Source organism: Lemur catta, chromosome 16, assembly GCF_020740605.2.
Source record: "Lemur catta isolate mLemCat1 chromosome 16, mLemCat1.pri, whole genome shotgun sequence".
NCBI classification, from domain to species: domain Eukaryota; kingdom Metazoa; phylum Chordata; class Mammalia; order Primates; family Lemuridae; genus Lemur; species Lemur catta.
In genome coordinates, this window is record NC_059143.1 from 16901709 (window position 1) to 16927942 (window position 26234).

Sequence of the window (26234 nt, forward strand, 5' to 3'; positions counted from 1 at the left end):
AGGATCTGTTCTCGCTGAGTCACATAGGACACGCTCAATTCCCCCAGCACCGAGCTGTGACAACACGGATGAAATGTTACCAACCAGCAAATCCCGTTAGAGACTGAGTGCCCAGAGTTGTTACTGGGGGCTAATCATGTAGGCACCCCCCTGCCTGGCACATACTCAAATTTCAGACTCCCAGAAATAAAGCGGGCGTTCAGTATAAACCATATTGCTCGTGCGGTGTAAGCACACATGGTGAGCCACTCTTACCAGTTCTGGGAGTGCTAAGTACTTTGCAAGTTCCCGGTTCAACCAAGGGCCCACCTTGTTAGCAGACCTTTTGAAGGGTAGCAGTCAGGCCTACTATGTTAACTCTTTTCTGCACGTACCATATACTCTCACATCACTTTCAATGCAGACATTGGGCATTTGTAAATCAGATTTTTGTTTTATATTATATATTTTCTGAAATTTAAAGATAGCGTTTTAAAACCTTATTTTCCTGCTGTTCTAAAGGACCTGGAAGTCTGTGGCAGTTCATATTGTCCCTTTGTACATGAGGGTCAGAGCCGGTATCATATTAGTGACAGTGCCCAGTGGATAAGCTCTCTTGCAGTTATGAGAGCTTTGTTTTACAAAGAATTCCCTACAGACAGTCTTTCCTCAAGAATGCAGTGATGATGCTCTCAGATAATCACATGTAAATCGACTTCCCCCCACCCCCACTCCTCCCCTGAATGTGAAATGTTCTTAGGAGAGTTGGCAGCAAGGTCCTGAGGGCTTGTCTGCGGGCCAGTGGGCCAGGGATGGTGGTGAACCCCATGTCTTACCTCTTTGCCTTGAAGTCTTCTTCATATCCATGTTCTCGAGCGGGCTCTAGTAAGAAAAATTCGCCTAATGGGAAATAATAGAAGTGGCTTAAATAATAGATTTTTACCCTCTGATGTGTAGTGACTTTTTCTTTGCTGCCCTCCTCACTGGGGGTCCCTCTGGGTTGGGGCCGTGGGCAAATGCCATTGTCATAGACCAGATGGAGCCATTCTACCAAGGCATGTTAAGGCACACAGTAGATGTCATATCTAGGCAAATGGGGGGTTCTTTGCATTTCTGCATTTAACATGAATGACTTTTTTGGTTATAAACTGGCCATTTTTTTTTACCCAGTAAATATTAATTAATCCTTTTTGTTTGCTTGTTTTACTTTTTGGCAAGATGCCACACTTGGTGCTTGGGTATAAATTTAACGGTAAACTAGGTTAAGAAGGAAACACAGAGCAGACAAATGCATGATTTAGAAAAGAGGTTTATTAGGAAAGTACCAGAGTAGTTAAGAGACGTGGTGGAAGCTGTCACAGAACACATGGGAAAAAAAGTTGGGTTCAAGTGATGCATTCATTCATTCATTCATTCATTCTTTCGGCATGTGTTATATACTCTGCCCTAGCTACTGCATGAGGGGCTTGATACAACAATGCACAAAAACACATGGCTTTCGCCAGTGGTCATCCAGTGTAGTGAAGGGAAACCAACGGAAAGAAGGCATTTCAGGAAGCACTATGAAGAAAAAAAGGGTGCAGCGATAGCTAATAATTTTTATGTTTTTAAATTTTTGCTTGACTTTTGGGTTATTTTTCAATATCCTTTACTATTCAAATACAAAAATTATTTTGAAGGCTTACTTTTGAATGCTTTTCTCTCCTTCTCTTTGTAGCCTACATAAAAGGTGGGTGGATCCTTAGGAAGGCCTGGAAGATTTACAATAAATGCTATCTGGACATCAATGCCCTTCAGGAGCTGCATCAGAAGAAGCTAACTGAAGAGTCCTTGACTTCTGATGCTGCAAATGATAATCACATTGTGGCTGAAGGGGTGTCTGAGGAGTCTCTAAACAGACTGAAAGGTGCTGTTAGCTTTGGATATGGCCTTTTTCACCTTTGCATATCCATGGTGCCCCCAAACCTGCTCAAAATCATCAACCTGCTGGGTTTTCCTGGAGACCGCCTACAGGGGCTTTCTTCACTGATGTATGCAAGCGAAAGTAAGGACATGAAGGCCCCTTTAGCTACGTGAGTAGCTATATTGCAATGCTTTGGTAGATAATATAGTGTTGAAAGTAAGTAAACCACAATCAAAGACTTTAAAGGAAACTTCAGGTAAAATGATGGCTGGTTGACAGGACGTGTACCTTATGTCTTAATGCAACACCGAGGACCGTGTTCTATGATGGTGGTGGTGGCAGTTCTGACTTTAGTTAGGGAACAAGGCACTGTTCCTAAGTCTCATGACGCCTGTATTTTAAACTGGTAAAGTGACCTTATCTTTCAACCTCAAATGTTTTTTTAAGCAGTTCTTTTGACTTTGACCAGAGTCGCTGAGATTCACAATCCTGATTTTTGGACTCAGGAGCCAAAAATATAAGCCTTTTCTGTTGTTCTGAAATTTTTATTCTTATAAAGCATCTTCATGTTGGATAATTTTGCTGGGTAATTATAGGTGGTCAGTTGGTTTCTTATATGTGGCTTGGATATTTTGTGCTGTTCCACTAAATTAAGTCATGCTACATGGTTCAGTCTAAACGTGAATAACAATTATTTAAACCAGAGAACGTGAGAAAGCTGATGTAACTATCTAGAGTGAAGATTCACCCATTTCTACATCAGTTAAAAGTGATGTGATTTTTTTTTCAACCTGGCAGATATTTATCATTTGTGATTTAATGACCAGATGTTTGTTGTCGAACATTATACCATTTGTCAAAATTTTCCCCCCAAAATCTTGATATCACAGAGGACCTTAGCACTATTTCTACTTGGGTCACTATTGACAAATTTGGATGTTAACTCCTAGTTGGTAGCTACTAAAAATATCATTAATGTTTCATTTAAAAAAATATTTGTGTCTCCCCAAACTCATTTATACAAACAGTAGTCCTTTATTAATCTGAATGATCTGATTTGTAACTTGTGATCATTTGTCTGAATATATCTTAATATTACTTTGTGCATATATCTGAGAAAAGAGTGAATGGAGTTAATAACGTAAGTAGTATGAGTTCCACAGGAGAATGAAATTTACAACCATACCAGAAGTTTCATTTACATAAAAATATTTGATATGTTGGTTAAACATTTTTCTCTACTCATTAAAGCAAATCCCAGTGAACCTGTTTTGTTTATTTAGTTTAACATGGCATTTTTCTTGAAAGTTACGAGTTTCAAATAAGGAAATTTTAAGTAATTCATTTATTAGCTTGTCTTTTAAATTGAACATCCTCAAAGGCCAGAGCAAGGGTTGACAGGACACTGTCATGGTCCTGTCACTAATGTAATGTCATTTGTGTCTGTGGTTTCTGTATTTAAATTTGAGTTCTAGGCTTACACCCTAAGCTTTGTGAACATAAGGGAAGCCAACATTTTCCTTTTGTAAAAAGAGTAAAGCTTTTCTTACGAGGGGACAGTAAATTCATGGTGATCAGTTCTGTTTCAAATGTGTGCGTTGATGAGCAAGGTGTAGAATTCAGAGATTTCAATCAGTCATCTCTTCAGCGATCCATCTGGAAGGTTCAGAAAAGCTAAATGCTTCTCTTACCTTATTATCCTCTTATTTGATGGAAGGGTATATAGGTGATGATTTATATGTTGTGCTAAAGGTGCAGTTTTCCAAATATTGACAAAACTAAAATGGAGAAAGACATTCTGATTTTACTTCTTTAAAAACTGCATAGTAAGTTTTCTTTGGAAAGAATGTGTGTTGGAAGAACATGTGCTGATTTTTTAAAAAAATAGAAACAACATAAGAAAAATGATTTGCTCAATATTGCTCTCCCTCTTCCTTTAGGTTAGCGCTGCTCTGGTACCACACAGTGGTCCGCCCGTTTTTTGCCTTGGACGGCAGTGATAACAAAGCAGGCCTGGACGAAGCTAAGGAAATTCTCCTCAAAAAAGAAGCTGCTTATCCCAATTCTTCCCTCTTTATGTTTTTCAAGGGACGGATACAACGATTAGAGGTACTGTGCCTTCCTCTTCTTTTTAAAATAAAGCCTCTGATGATCAAATCTCTAATTCTCACTTGAGGACTAATATCAAAACAAGCCAGAATGTCACAGGGCCCGGGAACATTTTGTTCTTTTGCTTTTCATTGTGTCATTGCTGAGGAAGAACCTTCCAGGAATGCAGGATGTTAGTCAGTTACCGTCTGTTCAGGAGACATGGGCGAAGGAGGGGTACGATCCTTCCTTGGTAGAGAGACGAGATTGGTGTACTTGAAGCTTAACGTTTGTGAGCATTATTAAGTCCTCTTAGTTGAAAAATACGAAATACAATTTTCTCCCTCCCTGAGTTACTAATAATCTATTTCCAAATTTTGGTCCTGGCTAACAATTGATTTATACAAACGTTACTACCTTAAATGTCAGGGCAGCATCAGCTTTGAAATAATAGTGGCTTTTGTCACGTTTTCTTGTGCTTAGTTTGGCTCACAACTATGTCAGTGGCTTTACACATGCTACCCATTTAATTCTCAGAACACCTCTATGACATAGCTGTAAAATTGTCATCTGCATGTTATAGAAAAACAAAACCAAACCAAAAACAGGATCCAAGAGGACTTTAAGTAACTTCCTGAGTTGACCCGGTGAGTGAGCCTGGGTTGTCTCACTCCAGTACCAGAAATGCCCTGGTCTTTGGAAAATTCTACTTCTCCTTTGCATCTCTTTTTTATCTGTTTGCTTGAGGTTATGAGGGTTTGTAGAAAAATAACAATATAACAAATCAGTCATGCATAGGAAAGAAGGTTGCTGTTATGCTAGGTGCACCATCCTTGTTTGCACCAATGATCATCAGTGCATCAGTTTGAGGTTTTAACAGCATCTGTCCCCCAGTTAACCAGGCACTCTGCAAGTCAGTCCCCAGCAAACCCTATGAGTCCCTTTGAAGATTTTTGCCTAGGAGGGCTTTTATTGGCACAGGGATGAGTTGTTCATTTGGGTGGGGGTGGCAGTGGGGGAAATGAAGTTAAATTACTTCCCCAATCATTTTTTTCCCTTCACAAAGTGACTCCTTAAATCTGAGGACTCCTCAGAGCAATTCTCTAACTTTCTCTAAGCCACTAGAGAAGATCTTCCACTAGGTGGAAGATGTATTTTGGAGATGATACAAATAGTTTATAAATGAAATCTACTGCAGAAAGCTCACCAGGATCTGAACTATTTAAACCCATATGTAAACCCATATCCAACTTATTTTTCTTCTCATTATCTTGAAACAGTTTTTATTTGCATTCAGGCTCGTAAGCCTTTGGTTGTATTTCTCCCTTTTTTTCTCTTGCTTTTAAAAACGTAGTTCTGATTAATTTCCTGTGCAGTCTGGTCTATTTGTCAGTGTTATTTCCCTTAAAACTCAGGGTTAGGGCCCTACTTATAGGGAAGGATGTTCAGACTGTTGAAGTTCCTGCATTCCCTTGGGTTTGTGCAGGAGGAAATAACACTTAAATTGACTAAATCATCTCTGAAACGAAAGGTAGGTACAGGATGAGTGTTTTCACCGATTTAAATTTCTTAAAGGACAGACATTATACATTTTGAATAGCTTTGAACATGACAATGCTAGATTCAGTGTTCAGCAGAGATTTGCAGGGCTAAAAGCCTGAAGTTTAAAATTGTGAGCAACAGAGCAATGAGGTACCTTAGCATTAGGCATTTATTGATTAGAATTATCTCCCTTTACTCTACTGATGAATTAATGCTCTAAATTGGGTTTTGAAGCTGTTTAACAGAAATATAAAAGTCAATATTTATATTTTGTCATGCTTGCCATTGGAGTTAATTTTTCATTTTAAAACAAAAATTGGTTAAACTAATAACTTTTTCCCCAAAAAAACTCAATTTGGCATGGTTTTAGTTTGTTCCATGGTTAATTCTTGTAAGGGACCGAGTGAGTGCTAAAAGTAAGTGGTCATTCTTTGTTGTTGTAATGGTTCTAGAAATAAAGAAGCCACAGTTCCATCAAAGGATTCCTATAAATATGGTCCTTGGAGGTGCATAGTCCACATTGTAGCTCTTAGCAGATATTCTGTCTCTTTGGGGTAGATAATTGTGATCAGAGTGCAGGGGGTAGGTATTAGAACTTCTTCGTGGTAGCATGGCTTGCTTACTTAACTGGTATTTGGTTTTAAGAAAAAGGACACAAGATCTGTCACTGCTCTTATTTAGTGAGCTCCTGCTTTAGGGCCAAGCCAAATGTGATGTGTTTCTGTTTGGTTCTTCCCAAAGGTCCAGAGGATGAAAAGATTTTAGGGCTAACTTGAAACGTGGTTGTTCTTATCCTCAAGGTGCCCAGACACCAGTGTTTCATTGATCTTCCCAAGTACACGTGCGGGAAAGCATCAGAGGGTGGCATCCTTCATTTGCAGAGGGCCTCTAAGGCCGTGACTCAGTTTATGAAAACATGCACAGCTCAGATGATTAATTTGCTTGCAATTAATCTTTTTTTTTTTTTTTTCAGTGAGCCTTTAGGTTAGAGATAGGGTCTCTTGAGCTCTTATCAATACACACTCACAAAATGTGGCCTGGGGGCTCTAATTTAGGCAGGTGCATCCTTTGACACCAACTTAGTTTCCTCAGTGACTCAGAATCTGCAAAGGTATTTGAACAGCTGCTTTTGTGTAAGCTCGCTGTCATGCAGGGTGACCAGCGCAGTACGTGCCCATCAGTTTTCATTTTCCTGTACTCTTTATTTGCAAATCACGTGCAGGGTCCACTTTCTCTGTTAGTTTCATTAATGACTTTTTATATACTTCGCCCTTCGTTGTTTGGGTCCATTTAGAAGGCACATGGGAGGATGATTTCTTTAACAGATCTGCTCCTATCCTGCCACTTGTGCATATACCTGGTTGAAACGGCTTCAGGAGCTTCTGTTGTGGCCTCAATTGAACTTGCAGTGAAGTGCTACGCTTTGGTGGTACTTGGGGTCCATTTGCACCTCAGCTGGTGAGCACAGGATTTTCTTGGCCAGACCGCAGGAAGAATTCTCTCTCCTCACTGCCTCTGCTTCTCCCCACTGTGTGTCTGCAGTACCTACCTGCACCTCGAACCTTCTCTGCTCCTTATGTTGTTCTTACTGTCTACCTTGTCTTCCTTAACTCTTCCTGTGTGTGTGTGTGTGTGTGTGTGTGTGTGTGTGTGTGTGTGTGTGTACCTATCGCATTGCTGGGAGGAATGAATGGGTTAATGCAGTACCTAGCATGTGGTAAACTCTAAGTAATGGTGTGATGGTTGCTATTATTCCTGCTGAGTGCTTAAGCCTGGGAAATCGAGTATCAAATTTTCTTTTTCTTTTTTTTTTTTTTTTGGGAGAAAGAACTTGTTTTGATGTTGAGAGCTGTCAGGAAAGCAAGGCCTGTGATTGGCAAAATGGGTGTGGAGGTAGCTCTAGGGGCTGTAGGTACTGCACAGCTAGTGACTCTTCCCTGAATTTCCATAATGCAAACAGCTGTTAGGAAATGGACCCATGTGTTACATAGTAATCTCAGTTCTCAAATGCGAATTGGTAGTTATAGCTTTGAATTTTGTATTTTTCATTAATGTTCACTTAATTTTCATCCAATTAAACCTATAGTCATGTTAAGTCCATTAAGAGACAAGTGATTAATGAGTATTTTTCTGTTGTTGTTGATTATTTTTAAAGTATTAGGGAAAAGTCTATATTTTAGTGAACTATTTTTATTTTGCTCTACCCTTCTTTTTTCTTTATGTAATACAGATTTGCACAACTTTTCTCCCCTCCAGCTTTAACAATCTAGTTTGTATGTAACATGTGTATATGTATTTAGTTTTATATAAATACACACTTTCATATACACACCTCATATGGTGCGCCTATTTAGTAATGTAACTAATTTTTAATGTTAGTCCATTTATCTCTAAATGCCCAAATATTTGAATGAATGAAAGTAGTTTTCTATAAAGTTAATGACTGTATTCTAACAAAGTTGCTATTATGCAAACATTTTGAGAACTTACTTTGAAACTGTCTCCTGAGCTTGAGCCTATACGTCGTGAACATCCTGCATGCTGACATTTTAAAACCTTGGGTTTGGTTTTTGGGAACAAATCTGGGCCTAGCACAGGACTGGCCCTCAGTGTATATTTGTTGAATGAATAGATGAGTGAGTCTATTGGCAGCAAATCTGTTGCTCAATGTGAGTGTTGTCATTTCTTAGTTTAAAAAGGAGGTTGATTATCAAGGACTGTCTCCTTGTCTTGTGTGGCACCTAAATGTGTTTCTGAAGCCAGTTCCAAAGAAGATGATGCAAAAGTGTCTTGATAATTGGAATAAGAGGATGGCCTCCTAACAAGAATACTGAATCAAATACTTACATTCTGATGTGCTGGCTAAAGAATCAGTTTCATTTCTTTAGAGTCACACTTTTATTTCAAAGCTGTGGTTATAAAGAACTGAATTGAATAAATTTAAATGAAGTAAAAAGTAAATGCATTAAACGAAGCTGTGTGCTTTCTGCTGGGAGTACGGAGATGAGAATGCATGAGGCCCTGTACTTCTGGAGCTGAGACTGGGAGGGCGCTTTTAATATAGCTGCCTCTCAAACAATCGCAGTAGGACTTCCTGGGGACAAAGTCGAGATTTGTACAAGGCCTAGAGGCCACACTGAAGAAGTTACAGTGAGCTTTATCTATTTGTGTGTACGTGTGTATGTGTCCCGTATGCATGCATCATATATACATGTATGTTATATACACACACACAGACATACATGGAAGGAACATATTGGTCTATTTGCCTTGTCTGCAGCTCCCAACTATAAATAAGCCCCAGATGTACTGGTGGCTTCTGTGCGTGTGTCCGGAATCAAGAATCAAACAATGCATATCTCAGGAGGGGCTCGTGTCTCCTACCATTTGGAATGATGTGGTAGGCATCGTCCTGCTTCTGGAACCCTGATTACAAAATCATTCTCTTCTTTGAAGCTGCCTTATTTGTTTGTTTTTCCGCCCTGCTATTTTGCGTCCCCTCCCTGCTGGGAAAGGCGTGATGGTGGTGGCCTGTGCTTTCTCCCCCATGAGCAGTGTCTGCGGGGACTCTTTGATGCCTGACCTTTACTTCACCATATTCGCATCACCCTGGGCCCCAGTTCCTTTCAGGAGGATGCAGAGTCCTCCCTCGTTTTCTATTCCTAATGAAGTTCTGTGTGAAAGGCTTGCTGCTCGCTCCCGCCCCGGTGTGCCTGTGTTCTGTCCCAGGACCTTTTGTCCACTCATTATTTCAGACGTCGTCCACGGCGAGAGGTACCTCTTTAAAGGTGGCCTTCGTGCTTTCTCTCGGTACTTTTGTTAATATAAAATCCCATTTTTCATTGGTGACTCCCAGAATAAGTGGGAGGTCTGCACTGGTTGTGTTTGTGCAGTTCATGGTGATGGCAGGGACAGGAGAGAGGACATTGACCCGTTTGGTGATTCATTTATCAGACTGAGCAGGGAGACCCACGGTGGTCGTGGACAGTGGGGGCCAGTGCACAAGTGCCACATGCAGAGGGCCTGCACCCCGATCCCATCTCTGGGGTGTGTTGACATTATCAGAGCTGTTTGGTGGCAGCTTTTCTTTGCATCTGTTGAAGGGCAAGCCTGCCTTTTGTATTTGAACAGCATGCCCTGTCAGCATGATGCAATGTTGTTATTTATAGGCTCAGGAAAAAGGCAATGCAGGAAGAGAAATAATTCTCTGAAGTTCGGTTATTTGTAGTCTCCTCTTCCTCCATCCCACGTGGTTCTTTGAATTACTTCAGGCACCAAAAAAGAGGGTTGCCATTTATTCTTAGAAGTACAGAAAATGAGAGATTGATTTAATCTGGTGTAGGAGAGATGGAGGATGTACTTGTCTTCTACTTTCCAGTGAGATAAATCCATATTGTGTGGTTTAATGACTGTGAACTGAAACGAGAAGATGACAGTAACCCCTATACACTTGCTATTCTTTTAACTCTGTTGGATTGAAAACCCAGTAGAAAGTTAATGTTGATTTGTGTCCCTAAGCTTCCTAAGTATGCCTAAGAGGATGAGCTGTCCCTTGCCTACATCAGCCATAGTCTTAAGGGTAGGGGTCAATGCATAATCTATTGCTAGGTGACCTTGATCATAATATTGCTAAACCGATTCTGCTACTCAGCAGCATTAGTGCTGAATTGCATGTCAGTAAGTGGGTTGTCACAATGTGTCCTTCTGCATGCTACAGGTGACAAGATCTTCTTTCAAAACACATACATAATAGTTTAAGATGTTAAGCAACTTCATAAAAATAACCCAGTGATAATTAAATTCTAGCTGTCCTACTTCAAATTATTTTGTGATCTTTAGAATACACATGAGACTTTATGCATTTTGCTTACAAATCTAATGTTTACAAGTAATAACATAGTTGTATAAAAACTTGGTATGCAGGCAGACTATTTAGATTTCAATTGTGTTAATAACTTGATATTCTCCTTTTATTAGGAAATTTTTGTTGGGATATTTGAATGTTGTTGTTTCCCAATATTTCACTGGGATAGCAAGTACTACAACAAATATCTTAGCATATTTTCAATTTTTTTTTTATTGAGTTGTTTCCTTGGGTTATAGCTCTGTGGTAGCATTGTTAGAATCAAAGAGTATGAAAAGCTCTATAGCTCTTGTTAATGACAAAAGATTATATTCAAGAAATAGTGAGTCAGAGTATAATTATTCATTATTCTGTGCATGGTATCAGCATTAGTATTCCACCCCATGATTTTATTAATATTTCTATTTATTTTTACTTCCATAATGATGCAAATTAAGGCAGTTTAAAGATAGTTCTTCAAATATTACTGAAAAGACATCCCATGTTTTGTATCAGAAGACTCAATATTGTTAAGATGGCAGTATTCCCCTAACTGAGCTACAGATTCAATGAAATGTCCATCAAAAATCACAGCTTGTTTTTTTGCAGAAATTGACAAATTGATCCCAAACTCAAGGGACCCAGAATAGTCAGAATAATCTTGAAAAAGAAGAACAAAGTTGGAAGACTCATACTTCCTAATCTCAAAACGTACTACAAAGAAATTAAGAAAGGGTGGTACAGGCATAAGAATAGACATATAATCAATGACAGTCAAGAAACAAACCTTAGTTTTATAATCTATTTACTTTTGACAAGGACACTAAAACAAATAAGTGGGCAAATGATAGTATTTTCAGTAGGGACAGCTGAATATTTACATGCATAAGAATGAAGTTGGACCTTTATCTCATACCATACTCAAAAATTAAGTCAAAATGGAACATAGACCTAAATGTCAGATCTAAAACTATAAAACTTTTGGGTTAGGCACTGATTTCTTAGACATGACACAGTCTAAGAAATCAGTGCCTAAAACATAGTGACAAAAGAAACCCAGTGATGAAAGAAAAAATGGGTAAATTGAATTACATCAAAGTGAAACACCTGTGTTACAAACACTACCATCCAGAAAGAGAAAAGACAAACCACAGAATGGGAGAAAATATTTGCAAGTTATGTATCTGATAAGGTACTATTATTCAGAATATGTAAAGAACTATTACAACTCAATAATAAAAAAGACAAGCCAATTTAAAGACTGGACAAAGAATCCGAAGAGACATTTCTCCAAAGAAGATAGGTAAATAACCAATAAGCCCAAGAAAAGATGCTCGACATCATCAGTCATTAAGAAAATGCAAATCAAACCAAGTCAGGTACTATTTCACACCTACCAGGCCAACCATAATAAAAAAGACAGCCAGTAACAAGTCAGTAACAAATGTTGACAAAGATGCAGAGAAACTGAAACTCTTGTTCATTGCTGATGGAAATGCAAAATGCTACAGCCACTTTGGAACAGTTTGGCAGTTCCCAAAAATGTTAAAAAGGTCAGACGTGGTGACTCACACCTATAATCCCAGCTACTTGGGAGGCTGTGGTAGGAGGATAGCTTGAGCCCAGGAGTTTAAGGTTGTGGTGAACTATGATGACACCACTGCACCCCAGCCTGTGTGACAGAGTGAGATCCTGTCTAAAAAAAAAAAAAAAGAAGCTTAAACATAGATTTACTATATGACCCAGCAATTTCACTCCTGGGAATATACCCAAGAGAAATGAAAACATAAGCCTATATTATTATCCATAATAGCCAAAAAGCGAGGACAACTCAAATGTTTGTCAGCTGATAGGTGGATAAACAATATATGACATAGTCACACAACGGAATATTATTCAGCAATGAAAAGGAATGAAGTACTGGTACATGCTGTAGCATACATGAACCTTGAAAACATGTATGTGAAAAAAGCCAGGCACAGAGACCATATGTTGTGTGATTCCATTTATATGAAATCTCCAAATTAGGCAAAGGTATAGAGGCAGAGAATAGATTATTGCTTGCTTTGGTGTGGTGGTAGGTGAGGGAAGAGTGCGGGGTGGACTGCTACTCGGTACATGGTTTCTTTTTGGGTGATGAAAATACTTTAAACTGAGATTGTGGTAATGGTTGTGAAACTCTGAGTATATCAAAGATCATTAAATTGTATACTTTAAGTGGGTGAATTTTCTGGTATTTGACTTATATCTCTATAAAGATGTTTTTAAAAAGTGTTACTGAGGGTGTGCATTTTCTGTATTATACAATCTCTCTTTCTTTGGATATAAGCTGTTGACTCAGCCAAATTTGATGACTTTTGAGTGAGAATTACAGACATACCCTGGAGACCTTTCAGGTTCAGTTCCAGACCACTGCAATAAACAGAATATCACAATAAAGCGAGTCACACAAATTTTTTGGTGTCCCGGTACATATAAATGTTATGTCTAAAAACACAGTGTACCTATCTTAGTTTAAAAATACTTGATAGCTAAAAAATGCTAATGATCATTGGAACCTTCAGCAAGTCATAATCTTTTTGTCAGAGGAGGGTCGTGCCTTGCTGTTGATGGCTATTGGCTAATCAGGATGATGGTTGCAGAAAGTCGGGGTGGCTGTAGCAGTTTCTTAGACAGTGAAGTTTGTCACATCAATTGCAAAGAAATCTTTCAAAAAAGTTTTCTTTCTAGCATGTGATGCTGTTTGATAGTATTTTACTCACAACAGAACTTCTTTCAAAATTGGAGTCATTTCTTTCAAACCCTACCACTGCTTGATCAACCAAGTTTATGTCATATTCTCAGTCCTTTGTTGTCATTTCAGTAATGCTCATAGTATCTTTACCAGGCATAGATTCCATCTCAAGACACCACTGCCTTTGCTCATCCATGAGAAGCTGCTTCTCATCTGTCCCAGTTTTATAAGATTGCAGCAATTCAGTCACATCTTCAGGCTCCGCTTCTAATTCCAGTTGTCTGGCTATTTCCACCACATCTGCAGTTACTTCTTCCACTAAATTCTTGAACCCCTGAAAGTCAGCCATGAGGATTGGAATAAACTTCTTCCAAACTCCTGTTAATGTTGGTATTTTTACCTCCTCCCATCAATCACAAATGTTCTTAATGGCATCAACAATGGTGAAAATCCTTTCCAGGAGGTTTTCAATTTACTGTGCCCACATCCATCAGAGGAATCACTGTCTGTGGCAGCTATATCCTTACAAAATTTAGTTCTTAAATAATAAGACTTGAAAGTAGAAATTTCTCTTTGTTTCATGGGCTATAGAATGGACAATGTGTTAACAGGCATGAAAACAACATTAATATCCTTGCACATCTCTATCAGAGAGAGCTCTCGGGTGACAAGATGTGTTGTCAATAAGCAGTAATATCTTTGAAAGTAATCTTTTTTCCTGAGCATTCGTTCTCAACAGTGGGCTTAAAATATTTAAGTAAAATATTTACTAAACTGTGCTACAAACCATGTGCTGTCATCCAGGTTTTGTTGTTGTTTCATTTATAGAGCAAAGACAGAATAGACTTAGCATAATTCTGAAGGACCCTAGGATTTTCAGAATGGTGAGTGAGCTTTGGCTTCAACTTAAAGTCACCAGCTGCATTGTCCCCTAACAAGAAAGTCAGCCGTTCTTTGAAGCTTTGAAGCCAGGCATTGACTTCTCCCCTCTAGCTATTGAAAGTCCTAGATGGCATCTTCTTCCAGTGGAAGATGGTTTTGTCTCCACTGAAACTGTGCTGTTTAGTGCAGCCACCTTCATCAATGATTTTAGCTAGACCTTCTGGATAACTTGCTGCAGCTTCTCCATCAGCACTTGCTGCTTCATTTTGCACTTGTATCTTATGGAGACGGCTTCTTTCCTTAAACCTCATGAACCAACCTCTTCTAGCTTCAAACTTTTCTTCTGCAGCTTCCTCACAATTGAAGAGAGTTAGGTGAGGGCTTTGTTCTGGATGAGGCTTTGGCTTGAGGGAATGTTGTGGCTGGTTTGATCTTCTAGCCAGACCACTCAAACTTTCCTCCTATGGAGTAAAGCTGTTTCCTGTCTTATCATTTGTACGCTCACTGGAGTAGCACTTTTTATTTCCTTCAAGAACTTGCCCTTTGCATTCACGACTTTGCTGTTTGGCACATGAGGCCCAGCTTTCAGCCTGTCTTGGCTATCAACATGCCTTCTGCAATAAGCTTAATCATTTCTAGTTTTTGGTTTAAACTGAGAGACATGAGACTATTCCTTTCACTTGAACACTTAGAGACCATCGTAGGGTTATTAATTACCTAATGTCAATATTGTTGTGTATCAGAGACTAGGGAGGCCTGAGGGGAGGGAGGGAGGTGGGGGGACGATGGATCATTGGAGCAGTCAGAACACACACATTTATTAAGTTCACTGTCTTTTATGGGCACGGTTCATGGTGTCCCAAAACAATTACAGTAGTCACATCAGAGATCACTGATCACAGATCACTGATCACAGATATAATAATAATGGAAAAGTTTTAAATATTTGAAGAATTGCCAAAATGGGACACAGAAACACTAAGTGAGTACAGGCTGTTGGAAAAATAGCGCCGACCGGCTTGCTTGATGCGGGGTTGCCACAAACCTTGCAATTTATAAAAAGAAAAATGTAGTATCTGTGAACTGCAATAAAATGATATATACTTGTATTTCTCATATATCTGCTCAAATTCTAAATGTATAATTATTAGTGATGTTTATCATATTTTCCCCCATTATACTACTTTCATTTTCAATTATATCACATTACATTTAATTGTGGGAAATGTGAACATTCAAATATATAATATATTATTGTTATATTTAATAATAACAGACTTCATGAATTCAGAAATGAAACTTACCTTCCTTCCTAAACTAGGATGTAGACTATTGTATTTTTTTTTTAGATTGTAAACTGATGTTTTGAAAACTATCTGACTATATATTCCTGCCTCTTTGTATGTGTGAGAGGTTCATATGGTTTAATTTGTAATCCCCTCTGTATTTCAGGGATATACTTTTGATTCAAGCATATTTTCTCTTCCTGTTATTGCATTAGATTCTTAAAATAGATAAAACATGTTTTTGAAATATCTTTATATTTTACCTTTCATCTGTTTTTAAATGAATACTATAAAGCTTCGATAATTGTGATTTTTATAATATGTCTTAAATAGAACAAATATATCATTTTTTTTTTTTTTTTTTTTTTTTTTGAGACAGAGTCTCACTTTCTTGCCCGGGCTAGAGTGAGTGCCGTGGCGTCAGCCTAGCTCACAGCAACCTCAGACTCCTGGGCTTAAGCAATCCTTCTGCCTCAGCTTCCCGAGTAGCTGGGATTACAGGCATGCGCCACCATGCCCAGCTAATTTTTTTTTCTATATATATTTTTAGTTGTCTAGATAATTTATTTCTATTTTTAGTAGAGACAGGGTCTCGCTCAGGCTGGTCTCGAACTCCTGACCTCGAGTGATCCACCCGCCTCGGCCTCCCAGAGGGCTAGGATTACAGACGTGAGCCACCGCACCCGGCCTCATTATTATCTTTAAAAATATATATTTTAATATATACTAAATAATATGTGAAAATATATTATTTTTATCCATTCATGCTGTCACATATATTTAACTATTAGTTTCTTGAGTTCCACACTTGATCGTAGCCAAAAGACCGAGAAGCTCAGGTTCTATATATTATAGGGAAATTTAAATTGATATTATGTTTATAATATTTCTTACTCATTACTGAGGATATCTCTTGTTTTAGTCATGTCACCGTTTATTTCTCCCACTTAGACTTTATAATTTTTTTTGCATGCAGCTGTCCTGTCTGTCCTGTATATAGCAAGTAGGTGTCCTGAGAAGATAAGTACTATGTGCAAATGTACATAGTTATCTTAAGGTTAAGAAAGGACTGGAATTCAGGCATTCTTGCTTAATCCAGTGTTTTTTCTATTGCATCCACTGCTTTTATTTGCTAATAAGTTACATATATAGGTTATATGTATGTATATATATGTTCATCTCAATTTGGGCTGCTATAACAGAATACCATAGACTGGGTGGCTTAAACAGCAAACATTTATTTCTCACAGTTCTGGAGGCTGGCAAGTCCAAGATCAAGGCACCAGAAGATTGAGTGTCCGGTGTGGCCACTTCCTGGTACATAAACTGTGGCTTCTCACCGTATCCTAATGTGGGGGAAAGAGGGCTAGAGAGCTCTGGGAGGGGGGAAAGAGAGAAGGGTCCTCTTTTATAATGGCATTTATCCCCGTTCATGAGAGCTCCGCCCTTATTATTTAGTCTCCTCGCAAAGGTCCCACCTCCTAATACCATCGCAGCGGGGATGAGCAGTTCACACATGAATTTTGGGAGGCACAGACATTCAGTCCCTAACGATGTTTTACATTAATCTATATAATACACTTAATATATAACATATGTAACTTATTAGCAATAATATATATACATATTTAAGTATGAGTATAAATGTAAATATAAATATTCAGGGGCTTGTTCTTATTGGACTTTAGAAACAAACCTGATTTATTTTTAAGTGAGTTGATTAATAGAATATCTTTTTTACCTTTTGGAGAAGCAGATCACTTAAAGTAATTGAACTTCCATTATATGTTTGAAAGAATTCTCCTGTAACATACTGCTGTTAAGTACCCTATTGAAATCAATTCTTATTTCTTCTATGTTAAAATATAATTACTTATTATATCTATTTTAGTTTTATATTATGCTTACTACTTCTTATGCATGTAACTGAGTTTCAGATATGTAAAAGTGTGGTATTATTTTTGTTATATTAATTTGTGTTTTCTTAACTTTATAATTAGGCTTTTGGATTATCATGTTTTTAGAGAGATTTGATTTTTTTTGTCATTTTTTAATTTCCGTTTTATCTCTAGTTTTTCTTAGCTTGTTTTGTAGTTTTTCTTAATACTTTATCATAACATATTTGTCTTATTAGAATAATTCAATATTACGTTCTGGGAGTAGGGATTTGATTGTATTCCTTGAAATTTGGCTTGAATTTTTTTGTTTGTTTTACTTGAGAGCATTTGGGTGGGAGCCTAAAGGTTGTATTAAATGTTCATTGGCATGTGTCTTGATTATCTGATTATGATTAATCTTATTTACATCATTTAATTTATCGTGCAGTGAGGCCCGCTCTGAGTCTGTTGGCCCTCCGCTTCTGCCGGGCAGGAGCCCGTGACTCGGGGGTAAACTCCGAGGCCAGTTGCTGGGATGAGTCCTGGCCCCTCCCCTCTGGCCAGGTGACCTTGGATGAGACCTTTCATGTCTTTAATCCTCCGCTTCCCTCCTCAGTGAGATGGGGACCCCTGTGGTGCCTGTGACGCAGGTTTGCTGTTAGGATGCACTGAGGTCATCTTGGGAGGCACGTGCAGTATGCAGCACTTTGAGCGAGGGCCTGGCGGGTCATCGCTGGCTGCAAGGACGATGGCACCGCTGTGGCTGCTCCTAGGGCTGTGGCTCCAAAGGTGAAAGTGACAGAACTCAGGCGCGTTGCAGATCAGGACGCCTGTGCAGGCAGACAGACCTGCAGGCAGATGCAGGGGTGACAGGGCCTGGAGCGTCCTAACACTGGGCTGCCAGAACGTGAAGCACGGTGCAGCTCACCCATGGGGCGAGCCCCGCGGCAGGGAAAGACTGCCCAGAAGTGGGACTGTTTGGGCTGGTTCTTGGAGAGTCAGTACGAGTCTGCAGATAGAGTCTGCCTAGAAGCCCAGATCACGGAAAAAGCCACATATTTGGAGGTGGTCGGAGCTCAGCGGGGCTGGGGCACTTGGTGTGGAGGGGCAGGTGGAATAGTGACCCAGGAAGCAGCTGATCCTTCTGTTTTGTTTCTCAATTCAGTCAATCTCCTTTCTCATAGAGTTTAGTTTCACTCATATTTAATAGCATACATGATGCATGTGTATTATTATTTTTCATTGCCCTTTGGGGTTGTGTTTATTGTTGTTCTTGTTTGTTTCCGTTTCTGCTTACGTATTTTCGGGTAGACTTTTCTTTGCTTTGAGATCAAAAGATAATCATAGTGTTCTAGCTGTTTTCTGTTATTGTAAACGTTGGTTTCACATATCCAGGCAGTCCATGTGCTAATTATTTTTGTTTCTCGCTTTTCTAGTGCTAATAAGTATATGGTGAACTCCCATTGGGGGATGACACAGAGTCTAGTTTTAGAAAAAAGCATTTCTTAATTTTATCTACCCCTTGTCCAAAACCCTTCTTTGAAATTTTATATTCTCTCATAGTATCAAATTGAATTTTTCCATTTGTTTATCTTTATGATTTTGGGGCTCTTAAATGTTCAGGCACTCTGGCTCCTTGAATCTGTGTATTTCTTTCTTTGTTTAGTGTAATAGTCCTCATTTCTTTGTAGTTTCTTATAGAGAACTTGTTAGCCCCAGGAATTTGTTGACATAGTGCCTTGAAGCTGCAGTTTTGGTATGTAGTATTGTGGAAAGAACATTGGACTATGCAAGTCTAGAGATCTGGTTTCTGGTTTGGGCTCTGCCTTAAACACCAAAAATGTACTTTCACTTTCACATGAGCCATTTGGAAAGAGCGGTGAGACCTCAGTCAAGCCAGGGGGCCTTCTCTGGTGCTGTTTTTATTTACCTGGAATTACAGGGCGTTGGAATAAGTCAGGGTTTCCTGAAGCAACTTCCCTGGAGCACTGATTTGATGGGCTATTCCTACGTGCTCCAGGAAAAGAGGTTCTATGTCAGGTTCATTGGGATATCCCGGCACTTTGCAGACACTTTAGTTTTGTACCAGGATTCTCCAAGGGCGAAGATAGAGTCCATGGGCATTCCACGTTTAACCGATTTATTTGGCCAGGAAAATTCCTATTCATGCAGTAGTCTGGGAGACTAGAAGGGTCCAGTAGGGGATCTTTCGGATTAGTATCTAATCTAACAGTAGGTTAGACAATTTTTAAGGTTTCTTCCAGCTTTCAAATGTTGTTTGTGGTTCTGTGAATGTACTAAAAACTTTAAAAGGGTGAATTTTCTGGTTTGTGAATTATATCTCAATAAAGCTGTTATAAAAATGTTTATGGTTCAAACAAACTATTTGTGGTTATTTCTGCCTTTTATAACTTGTCTTTAATTTTTCATTGGAAAAAACCCATAAAGCATCTTGCCTGTATATTATCCTTTGCAGAGAGTGTCACTCAGATCTAGGAAACTTCTAAGGTCACTTTCCTGATTACGACTTCTATTTGCTTCTCTCCTACCAGTCTCTGGGCATATTAGATCTTCCCCTGAGTTTCTAGCTTTATCTGTTTATCTTGAATTGCTGTCTTCTTTGAGCAGTGTGACTGTGTTTGTAGTGTATTCTGTATTTCTATGGTCTTTGCTTTTCTGTTAATTCTTTGCATTATCTTCTTCACTGTTATTTTTAATTCTTTGATATCATCTTTAACATAAGCACATTTGTTTCAAATTTATTGTTGTTGGCCGGGCGAGGTGGCTCAAGCCTGTAATCCTAGCCCTCTGGGAGGCCGAGACGGGAGGATCACTTGAGCTCAGCAGTTCTAGACCAGCCTGACCAAGACTGAGACCCCATCTCTACCAAAAATAGAAAAAATCAGCCAGGTGTGGTGGTGCACACCTGTCGTCCCAGCTACTCAGGAGACTGAGGCAGGAGGATTGCTCGAGCCCAGGAGTTTGAGGTTGCTGTGAGCTATCATGACACCACTGGACTCTAGCTCAGGGTAACAGAGTGAGACTCTGTCTCAAAAAAAAAGATGTTTACTGCTGTTTTTCATACAGATTTCTCTTTTATCATTTTAAAAGCATTTTGGAGTAGTGGAGAGAACACTAGGCTCATCTGAAAATAGGCCCTTCCGCTTACTGGCCTGGCCAAGCTTCCTCATCTGTGAAAAGAGGACAGTACCTCCATTCGGAGCAGATGTCAGCCTTAAATAATGTAACATGAGGAAGACAAAGCACGCAGCACACAGTGCTTACTTGGGGTTTATCTACTGTTCCTTTCCTATCTAGACAGAATTGTGTCTGGGTTGTAAATCCCAGTATAAAGCACTTTCCATTACAAATGTCGAAATCAGGTGCATAACAGTTGAGAGGCCGAGGAAATCTTGTAACTGCTGCATTATTCAGCTCCTCGGCCATTAGTGGGGGGTTCTGTTACATAACTCATTTTTCATGGAGATTGCTGTTCATTGATGTGGAGATGCTGAGCATATAACTACTACACCTATCATTTGTACATAATCAGGTAATTATTGCCTTCTGGGGGGTGCAAATTCCATGCCTACAAGAAACTTACAATTTAATCATGAAGATAGCTGTGATTAGTCTGTGCTGTCAGCAGTAACAGACAGTAGGCGTGGGGGCCAGACCTTTGGCACTCACAGCTGCAGTCCTGGGAAATACATTTCAAGGTCAACGTCATCTTTTATTTATCTGCTGAGTTTTTTTCTTGTCTCATGTTGTTCACATTGGACAGTTACTTTCTTATACCGAATGGAATTTTATTAATGAATTAGGAATGTCGGAGCCCACTACTTTCTGCCCCTCTTCCCTCCCCAGTCCCAGCCAACATGGCTTTTCTCCTGGATGGGTGCAGTCATCTCCTGACCGACTCTCTGCTTTTGCTCTTCTCGCTCTACAGCCTTATCTCAACATATCTGTCAAAGTGACTTTATAAGGAAAATATAAGTCATGTCGTGTCATGCCTCTGTGCGACACCCTTAAATAACTTCCTTTCTCATTCAGTGTAAAACCCCAGATTCTTACAAAGGCCTGCAAGGCCCTGTATGAACTGACCCCATGGCCTCTGCAGCTTCATCGCCTACCCCATGCTCACCCCCACCCCCACTCCACTCCTGCCTCACTGGCCTCCTTCCTTCCTCACACTCCAGAGCACACAGCTGCCACAGGGCCTTTGCACCTTCTGGGCCCCTGCCTAGGACACTTTTAACTGTAATATCTGCTTTGACCACTTCCTCACTTCCTTTGAGTCTTTGTTGAGGTAACCCTTTCAGGGAGACCTTCCCTTATATTTGTTCACTGTCTGCCTCTCCCCCTTTAGAATGAGAATGTAAGCTCCCCGAGGACAGGGACATTGGGTCACTGCTTTATCTCAAATGCCTAGACCAATGCCCAGTGCTTAGGCAGCAGGGTTTATGTGTGTGTATGAGTGTATGTGCATGTAATGAATGAATACAAAGAACAGTCTCTTGCTCTTTCCCTCTCAGTTATGGTGTGATGATCATTATAATTCTGTAGCTCCTGGATTTTTGTCAGCATGGGAGCAGCCATATATATGGCACGTTGGAACAGTTCCCTAATTATGCATATGCATGGATTCCACGTGCCTCGTGGTATGAAAAGCTCCATCTCCCCTGTCAAGAACTGTCTAAATATAACTCTAAAACCAAAGCATATTAAGGAAAAAATTGATAAAATTGGTTATAATTTGATCAAAAGATTGATAGAATTGACATGAAAATAAAATTCTATATTATAAAAATAGAAACAAAGTTCAAAAAATAAAAAAAAAACATGGGAAACAATTGATTAAGGGTTAGTATCCTTAATACAGAAAGACAGGCTGGGCGCAGTGGCTCACGCCTGTAATCCCAGCATTTTGGGAGGCTGAGGAGGGAGGACCGCTTGAGGCCAGAAGTTCAAGAACAGGCTGGGCAACATAGTGAGACTCTGTCTCTACAAAAAGTAAAAAAATAGCCAGGTGTGGTGGCTCATACCTGTAGTCCCAGCTACTCAGGAGACTGAGGCAGGAGGATTGCTAGATTCTAGGAGTTGGAGGTTGCTGTGAGCTATGATGACACCACTGCACTCTAGCCCAGTCAACAAAGCAAGACCCTGTCTCAAAAAAAAAGGGGGGAGCTCTTACAAAATTAGAACACAATAGAAGGATAAATATAAACATAGACAAAGAAAAGTAGCCAAAAGTCCTAAACAGACAAGACATGAAATAAGATATACAAACAACCAATAAGAACCTCACAGTAATCAAGGAAATGCAAATTACAACCACTTGGAAAAATGATTGGCTAATACTAAAAAACATTCAGGGTTGGAAAAGGTATAGGGAAATTGGCCCTTTGTAAACTGTTGGTACATATGTAAAATTGATAAAATCTTTGGAGCTGGTGATCTGTTATTTATGTATATTACTATATAATTTGCTAACCTAAGAGGGAAATAATCTAGATGTACCATCTGTGCGTGCACACATTGAAATACATGCACACACACACACACATGCAGTCAGGCACCCCTCTGGCCCACCTTGCACCTGTGGTAAGAACTCTAGGGTGGATTCTGAGCAGGGGTGGGGCAGCACTGTCGCCTAGCTTGATCCAGGTGCTCACCCTTACACCAGAGAAGAATGCTTCCATCCCATCATGTATGAGAGAGAGTGAACAGCTTCCCAAAGAAAGGATACCCCAGACAGTTGGTGTGTTAGTCTCCCAGGGCTCTGCCGTAACAAAGTACCACACACTGGGTGGCTTAACGACAGAAGTGTATGCCTTGCGGTCCTCTGGGCTAGATGTCTAAAATTAAGGCGTCAGCAGGGCTGGTTCCCTCTGAGCACTGTGAGGGAAGGGCCTGTTCTGTTCCCCTCTCCTGGCTTCCGGTGGTTCGCTGGCAATCGTTGCTCTTTCTTGGCTTGTAGAAACATCACCCCCACCTCTGCCTTCATCCTCACATGGCGTTCTGTCCTTGTGCACAGTGCTGTGTCCAAATTTCCCCTCCTTCTAAGGACATCAGTCATGTTGAAATACGGCCCACCCGACTCTAGTAAGACCTCATCCGAACTTAGCTAATCACATCTTCAACAGCCCAATTTCCAAATAAGCTCCCATTCTGAGCAACTAGGGGTTAGGACTTTAACTTATGAATTTTAGGGGGACACAATTCAACCTGTAACAGTTGGCAACTAATGCCAACTAGTGTGTTTGCACAGGCACCTGTGTGTTTTTCTCTCTCTCTCTTTTTACACAGATGCCATTGATGCCCTGGTGGCTTCCACGTGCACAGTCTGCAAGTTCTCCCAGAGGTCTCAGAGCAGAAAGATTCTCACACCAAATTAAAATGGGCTGGAATCACACGGTTTACTAAATCAGTGCAGAACACACAACCAGACACAAAGGCAAAGAGAAGGCTTCAGTGAGCACTCTCAGGACGGGGTGCTGTCGAGAGGGAGGGGCCGAGCGACCTGATGTGCAGTGTCCTCCTTTCCTCTGCATGTCAGCCTTCCTCGTGGTTAGCAGGACCCGCATCAAGGTTCAAGAGAGGGGGACAACAGGGGCATGTTCCCCTGGGCCAGTGGCACACAATGGATCAGAGTCCTGCAGGGTTGAGTGTGCCTGGCTGTACCTAATTAAACTGATGCACGGCTTGGGCAGAGTATACATGGAGCTAGAATGGGTGTCACCAATGGGTGGTCAAGTTAAGACCTCATGAATATTAAGTTATCATGTATATATTTAGTATTCAGAATATTTAGTGCTTTTGTATATTTAGTCTCGAGTATATGGAGGCACCCAAGTGGCTCATGAATATTAGGTATCTCTTGGTCTCTTCATCCTTTCCTATCTAACACACACACACTCTACTTGCTGAGTACTTCCATGTTCTAAATGCATCTCATGAATTCTGCCTGTGTCTAACAAACGTTTGCTTACTAGTTGCTTAAAACATCTTAAAATAGAATGTGCCTGTGCTTTGCAAACTGCAAACTTACTTATCTAACAGAATTGAAACTTCTCAAAAGCAAACGCACATCAGAGCTACAGGAGCGGGGGACTCCCTCCCAGCAGCTGCGGCCACAGGGACTATGGTGTTCTGTAATTTGTCCCTGCAACGGTTACCTCCTCTCTGGTGTTTGACCCAGCAGAATTAAATGATACCAACGTTATTTTAATGCCTGCAGCCTACCTCTGAACTGAGAACTTTATGTTTGTGAGCTTTTTTTGTCATTTACCGTTAGATATGATTTGGAGGCATTGCAAAAGGACAGTGCTCGCTTGGGAAGCAGAATCATGCACTACAAATTCAGGAAAGGCTGGAACTTGATGTCCCTTTGGCATGATAGTCTGGGCCAAATCCCCAAAAGAACTTGCCCTTGTGTCCATTTCTACTTTTTTTGCAAAAAACTCTGGAAATGGAACCTTTTGCGAGGTAGCTGAGTTCAATGAATTCTCTCAGTTTGGTATTACTAGTGAAAATTTTTGAATAAAACAATATGGAACATTTTCAGTCTGGCATAATGTGCTGACTGAAAATTATTTAGACTTTTTTTGTGTCTTCATATTTATGCTTGGAGATCTTTACTTTCTAAAGGGTTTTGAAAATACATTAGTGTGGAAATAGCAAGAATAACTTGAATTTTTAAAAACTTGTGTGGAAAACGTTACCTATGTTCACTCCATCCCTCCAAGTACATGTTTCCTTTTTCTTTGTGTCCTTTCTCTCCAGAGAACGCGCATGTGTGTGTTGGGTATTAGGCAAAGTACATACTTGTATATTTATGATAGAATCTTAACTCTTAATTGTGCCTTCTAGATAAAATCTGGGATTTTTCCTAGTGAGTCTGAAAAAATTGGTGGAAAAATTAATTGCCACTTACTGTGAGAGTGTGTGTTCTGAATGTGGGAAAACAATATTATGGATTATTTTCTAGCACTGTTAAGAGGTGACACTTATTTTCTATGACAGATACCCTTTCTAAGAACATTATATTTTTATGAATTTATTTATTTCAATATCCCCTGAGAATATAAATAAAACAAATTAGATCCCTAAGTTCCAAACTGGTGTCGATTATAAAATTGGCACTGGAATTTGGTAGTCTTATCTAAAGTTTAATATTCCTTGTTGTTCTATGTGGCCATTAAGAAAAAAATTATTAGTGATTTAAGCATTTTAAATTAATTATTCAATTGAAAAGTATGGCTTTAAAAAGTTAGCTATTTACACAGTTCCAGAGAATAGAAAATAGGAAAATATTTTCAGCTAGTTCTATAAGTCTGGCATTATTTTGATACTAAAGTCCTGAGCAAAAAACTACAAGTCATTCATTCCTAATAGAGAAATAGAGAAATTCTAAACAAATATTAACAAATCAGATCCAACAATGTATTTTTTTAAATGCTGTATTGTAACCTGGTAGGGCTTATTCCAAAAAAACAAGCATGGTTCAGCCTCAGAAATGTGTTCCTGCATTACGGAAATAATTGATAAACCCATACAGTCCTATCAATGGTATTTAATGAATGCACTACTCGATCCAGATTTTTGAAAAAATTAGCAAATTATAAGTAGAAAGGAAATTTCTCCATTTGGTAAAAAATGGCATCTACTAAAAGCCTGTATGGTGCCATGTTAGAAATATCCTCATTAAAGGCTGGGCATGGTGGCTCACTCCTGTAATCCTGGCACTCTGGGAGGCCAAGGCAGGTGGATCTTCTGAGCTCAGGAGTTCGAGACCAGCCTGAGCAAGAGCAAGACCCCGTCTCTACTAAAAAAAAAAAATAGAAAGAAATTATCTGGCCAACTAAAATATATATAGAAAAAATTAGCTGGGCGTGGTGGCGCATGCCTGTAGTCCCAGCTACTCGGGAGGCTGAGGCAGTAGGATCGCTTAAGCCCAGGAGTTTGAGGTTGCTGTGAGCTAGGCTGACACCACGGCACTCACTCTAGCCCAGGCAACAAAGCGAGACTCTGTCTCAAAAAAAAAAAAAAAGAAACATCCTCATTAAAGACAGCAATAAAGCAAGGATATGTGCTGAGC

General features: G+C 39.6%; 1 protein-coding gene across 1 annotated transcript in view; it reads left to right on the forward strand.

Moving 5' to 3' along the window:
• TTC39C (tetratricopeptide repeat domain 39C) overlaps positions 1 to 26234 on the forward strand; it is a 106637-nt gene that overhangs the window by 56590 nt on the left and 23813 nt on the right. Inside the window, exons 5-6 of the mRNA XM_045527559.1 lie at positions 1697 to 2051; positions 3823 to 3991. Coding sequence (XP_045383515.1) covers positions 1697 to 2051; positions 3823 to 3991 — 524 coding nt within the window. The remainder of the gene's footprint in view (positions 1 to 1696; positions 2052 to 3822; positions 3992 to 26234) is intronic.